Below are 6,219 nucleotides of genomic sequence, written 5' to 3'. Positions count from 1 at the left end.
ACCGAAATCAATCCTGGGCCGATGATACATATTGGGGTCCTAATGACAGCCTATCAAGTGACTCCAGCAGTAAACAATCCGAGACGGATCGCCGCTAACCTCGAGTTTCCAAAGACACTCATCAGCGGACTCGTAATTCAGCATATATGGCCCTCAAACACTGGTCACCAAAGCTAGTTACATTACACTTACAACCCAAATCATTGGCATTATTCAGTCCCAAATAAGCATGTATGAGATTTTTCCGAGTTGGCCGCTGCTCCGGGCTTTCAACCGGTCATGTCCGACCGACGAATGTCGGATTCTTTTTCTTCGGCTCTGGAGGTGCAGGAGGAGGAGGTGGAGGAAGAGGACGAAGAAGGAGAAGAAGAGGAGAGGAGGAGGAGGAGGAGGAGGAGGAGGAAGAAGGAGAAGAGGACGAGGAAGAGGAGGAGGAGGAGGAGGAAGAAGAAGAGGCGGAGGAGGAGAATAATCTTCGCGGCATTGCTGAAAAAGAAGAAGAAGAAGACGAAGAAGAAGAAGAGGAGGAGGAAGAGGAAGAAGAGGTGGAGGAGAACCTCCGCGGCATTGCTGAAGGTAACAATGATATGAAGGCGATGCCCTCCGCAATCGGTGTCACCGATTGGTTACAAATTTTTTTCCCGATACCCAACTACAAGGGTACGGAATTCGGGTATCGGTCGGCGGAGAAAAGTCGGAAATGCAGGCGCGGAAACGTACAGACCCCTAATCCGCGGAAATGCCCTGACCCGCCGATGCAGGAATTATTGTCGTGGCCAAGATGAAAGAATTCAGTGAAGAAGTTTATCTTTCAACCTCTTCTCTTCTTCACTTCTTCTTAGCTCAAGCACACTGTAAGATTAACTCTGAACAACAGGAAATCTCTCTCTCTCTCTCTCTCTCTCTCTCTCTCTCTCTCTCTCTCTCTCTCTCTTCATCACAACAACCTCAACAATTAAGAATTTCTATCTCTCTTCATCACAAGATCCTCAATAATTTCAATCTCTCTCTCTCTCTCTCTCTCTCTCTCTCTCTCTCTCTCTCTCTCTCTCTCTCTCTCTCTCTCTCTCTGTTCCCAAAGCAATAACAATAAATCATCATTCATTTAATGATGAGACATTCGCCAGGAGATGACTTCATCATCAAGCGTCAACGGCGTTGGGATCTCGAGATTCCTTCCAAGGATAATTTCGGACTCGGAATTTTACGAGGATGTATTTCAAAATACAACTACGACATTTATCAAATGATGTCATAAACCAAGAAAAAACAAGTAAAAAATGCGCCGAAGTTTCTTCGCCACAATCGAGATTTCTGTACAGCCGCTACAGCGTATAATCAAGGCCACCTGAAATAAATCTATCTGTCGGTGGGCTTGGTAAAATGCTGTATAAGCCGCGGTCCATGAAACTTTAACCACGGCCCTGTGGTGGCATGTCCTATATCGTTGCCAGAAGCACGATTTTGGCTATCTTTAACCTTAAATAAACTAACCACTGAGGCTAGAGGGCTGAAATTTGGTATGTCTGATGACTGGAGGGTGGATGCTCAACATACCAATTTGCAGCCTTCTAGCCTCAGCAGTTTTTAAGATCTGAGGGTAGACAGAAAAAGTGCGGACGGTCAGACAAAGCCGGCACAATAATCTTCTTTAACAGAAAACTAAAATATTTGTAATCCTTTAGTGCAATAGCTATATATACCACTAACCATATACAAGAGGAGAAACTAACAACATCTAAAAAAAATTACAAACAAAATCGATTCTACGTAATTTCTGAAATCTGATCTCATTCCAGATGACATATACCAAATCCCGGTCACAAGATCCGCAAAAAAAAAAACCGCCCCGGGACCACTCTTCGATGAAACTGTGGCGACAAATGACACCTCCGGGTTGAAGGGGGGTCCTCAACGCCGTTCCATAAGATTTGGACGAAAGGATCCCAAGATCCTACTTCCTGCTTCTCCCATGCGCGCTCTTATGACAACTACTGTTAGGTATACATGTTAGTACTGTATATATATATATATATATATATATATATATATATATATATATATATATATATATATATTCAAATATATAATAGTTTTTATTATATAAGTTTTCTTGGACAAACAGTCCACATTATCATTAGATACCATCCAGTTTGAATAGGTCCTTTATATAATGCACAGAACAATATGATATATATATATATATATATTATATATATATATATATATATATATATATATATATATATATATATATATATATATATATATATATATATATATATATATATATATATATATATATATATATATATATATATATATTATTATGTAGGTATAAAAAGCAAGTTTGCGGCAGACAATAGCTGTATGGCAGTCCTAAACTCCAAACAACACTGATTTTAATGATGGTATGCAATTCCCATATTGCAAACAACACTGAGCTTAATGGCGGTATGCACATCATAAATTGCAAACAACACTGAGCTCAATAACGGTATGCAAACCCTACATTACAAACAATGATTTTAATAACGGCATGCAAATCCCACATTACAAACAACACTGAGCTTAATGGCGGCATTCAAATCATAAATAGCAAACAACACTGAGCTCAATAACGGTATGCAAATCCTAAATTGTAAACAACACCAAGTTTCGTGAGTTTTTCGTCTGATACTGTGATGAATACATAACCCCCAATTTGCTGTAAATACGTACGGGGGTTACATAACTTTTGCACGACTTCCGTGTTGTTGTTGTTGTTATTATTATTATTATTATTATTATTATTATTATTATTATTATTATTATTTTTCCGAAGATAATTCCCTATTCTTATGGAACATGCCCAATTGGGCCTCTGACTTGAAATTCAACTTTCCAAAGAATATGGTGCTCATTTGAAAGAAGTTACAAATGATACAGAATTTACAGAAGTTAATACGAAATGCAGAAAGAGATCAGTTATTAGAAAGGAAAAAAGGAAGATAAATTAATAAATGAATATGCAAATAGATATAGGTTGTTCTGTAAGTACCAGTAGTAAAAGATAAATTAACAAATGAATAAAAAATTATCTATATTTTTATCTATTTTTTATTCATTTGTTAATTTATCTTTTACTACTGACACTTACAGAACAACCTATATAACGAAAGCAATAGACAGGTAATAATAACATCAATAATAATAATTATAGAACCGACTTTATATTAGTTTATCTTTCCATATGAAAAGGGTTCATCTTCTGAACAGTAATAATAATAATAATAATAATAATAATAATAATAATAATAATAATAATAATAATAATAATAATAATAATAATAATAATAATGACATTTATGGGGAAAACCTACCCAAAAAAAAGCAAGACAGAAAAAATAATAATAATAATAAAATAATAATAATAATAATAATAATAATAATAATAATAATAATAATAATAATAATAATAATGGCCATTTTCCCGATGACAAAAATAACTAGACACAGCAACCCATCCCATTTACTCGGCGGAGGAGGAAAACTAACTCCAGCATTTACTCTCCCACCACTAAAATACCCCAAGACAGAAATTCTGCAATAACTCCAAAGGGCTAATGAGCACTTGGATGCCTCATACGGCCCGAGGCCTTACGTCCATTATCCGTCTTCTTAGTGATGATTGCTGTTGGTGATTGATTCATGGTGACCCCTGAACTACACGCAACGAGTCTAACTCTCTCTCTCTCTCTCTCTCTCGATTACAGGATTTTTGTTTGACCGCTTCTCCGTTTACTTACATCTCGCGCCCTCTCTCCTATCCACAGTCTCTCTCTCTCTCTCGCTCTCTCGATTACAGTATTCTTATTTAACCTTTTCCCCGTTTATTTTCTCTCTCTCTCTCTCTTTATTACAGTACTTCTATTTAGCCTTTTCCTCGTTTATTTACATCTCTCTCTCTCTCTCTCTCTCTCTCTCTCTCTCTCTCTCTCTCTCTCTCTCTCTCTCTCTCGTAGGAATCGATAAGCAACGTTTCTTATCCCGATAGCATCTCGGAAAGATATTATTCGTTTTTCAGCCTCGAGAAACCCAGGCTAAAAGTATGACGATTCTCCCCAATAATAATAATAATAATAATAATAATATTATTATTATTATTATCATTATTATTATTATCATTATTATTATTATTATTATTGGCATACACATAACACGTATAAGGCCTTATTCATTTAAGCCCCTTAGGCAACATGAAGGTATCACATTTATCCAAATTCGAGAGTGCATATTAGAGAGAGAGAGAGACGCCGCGGTCGAAGATGAGATTCGTCTCGGAAAAATAACTATATAAAAACCGAGCCAGTCGTCAATGGCGGACCATCATCACCTTATATTAAATCGTGTTGCAAGGTGCGCATCATCCAATGACCAAGCAAATATCAGCGATGCTCTTTTTTTTACTTTTTTTTCTGTTACAGGATTGTGTACTTTTTTTATATCCTCTCTCTCTCTCTCTCTCTCTCTCTCTCTCTCTCTCTCTCTCTCTCAAGACACGCAATGGCGTTTACTTTTTAATGTTTTAATCACTCTCACTCTGTCTGTCTGTCTTTCTATTACAATACCGGTATTTTTTTATTTAACCTTCACCTCGTTTATTTACATATCTCTCTCTAACTCTTTCTCTCTATCTCTCTCTCTCTCTCGGAAAAAGTGTTTTTTGTTTAACCTTTAAAATTTTTTTCTCTCTCTCATTTACAGTGTTTTTATTTAACCTTTTCCCCTTATTTACAATTTCTCTCTCTCTCTCTCTCTCTCTCATTACATGGTTTATATCATTTCAATTTCTCTCTCTCTCCCTCTCTCTCTCTCAATTACAATGTTTATATTCAACGTTTTCCCGCTTATTTACAAAATCGTTTTCCCTGCTTATTTACAATTCTCGCATCATCCAATTTCTCTCTCTCTCCTCCTCTCTCTCTCAAGCAATGTTTATATTCAACGTTTTCCTGCTTATTTAATTTTCTTCTCCTCTCTCTCTCTCAATTACAATGTTTATATTCAACGGATTTCTCTCTCTCTCTCTCTCTCTCTCAATTACAATGTTTATATTCAACGTTTTCCCCGCTTATTTACAATTTCTCTCTCTCTCCCTCTCTCTCTCTCAATTACAATGTTTATATTCAACGTTTTCCCCGCTTATTTACAATTTCTCTCTCTCTCCTCTCTCTCTCTCAATTCAAGACATATTCAACGTTTTTTCCCGTTTAATTTCTCTCTCTCTCCCTCTCTCTCTCTTTTTACAATGTTTATATTCAACGTTTTCTTATTTCAACTCTCTCTCTCTGTCTCTTCTCTCAATTACAATGTTTATATTCAACGTTTTCCTGGTATTTTTTATTTCAACCTTATTTCAACTCAATTACAATGTTTATATTCAACGTTTTCCGCTTATTTCTCTCTCTCTCCCTCTCTCTCTCTCAATTACAATGTTTATATTCAACGTTTTCCCCGCTTATTTACAATTTCTCTCTCTCTCCCTCTCTCTCTCTCAATTACAATGTTTATATTCAACGTTTTCCCCGCTTATTTACAATTTCTCTCTCTCTCCCTCTCTCTCTCTCAATTACAATGTTTATATTCAACGTTTTCCCCGCTTATTTACAATTTTCTTTTTTCTCTCTCAATTACAATGTTTTATTCAACGTTTTCCCCGCTTATTTACAATTTCTCTCTCTCTCCTCTCTCTCTCTCAATTACAATGTTTATATTCAACGTTTTCCTGGGCTTATTCAATTTCTTCTCTCCTCTCTCTCTCTCAATTACAATGTTTATATTCAACGTTTTCCAGCTTATTTACATTTCTCTCTCTCTCCTCTCTCTCTCTTCAATGTTTTACAATGTTTATATTCAACGTTTTCCCGCTTATTTACAATTTCTCTCTCTCTCTCTCTCTCTCAATTACAATGTTTATATTCAACGTTTTCCCCGCTTATTTACTCTCTCTCTCTCTCTCTCTCTCAATTACAATGTTTATATTCAACGTTTTCCCTGGCTTATTTACAATTTCTCTCTCTCTCCTCTCTCTTCTCTCAATTACAATGTTTATATTCAACGTTTTCCTGGGCATATTTACAATTTCTCTCTCTCCTCTCTCTCTCAATTACAATGTTTATATTCAACGTTTTCCCTGCTTATTTAATTTCTCTCTCTCCTCTCTCTCTCTCTATTCAA

The 6,219-nt window shown here is 36.1% G+C and overlaps 1 protein-coding gene across 1 annotated transcript in view; it reads left to right on the top strand.

Annotated features, from left to right (window-relative positions):
• The first annotated feature begins 233 nt into the window (after nucleotides 1–233).
• The window catches only part of LOC136829576 (major centromere autoantigen B-like), a 32,840-nt gene continuing 26,854 nt past the window's right edge, over nucleotides 234–6,219 (top strand). Inside the window, exon 1 of the mRNA XM_067088424.1 lies at nucleotides 234–576. Coding sequence (XP_066944525.1) covers nucleotides 234–576 — 343 coding nt within the window. The remainder of the gene's footprint in view (nucleotides 577–6,219) is intronic.

Source organism: Macrobrachium rosenbergii, chromosome 44 (genome assembly GCF_040412425.1).
Source record: "Macrobrachium rosenbergii isolate ZJJX-2024 chromosome 44, ASM4041242v1, whole genome shotgun sequence".
Taxonomy (NCBI): Eukaryota; Metazoa; Arthropoda; class Malacostraca; order Decapoda; family Palaemonidae; genus Macrobrachium; species Macrobrachium rosenbergii.
This window is presented reverse-complemented; position numbering and strand designations above follow the sequence as displayed.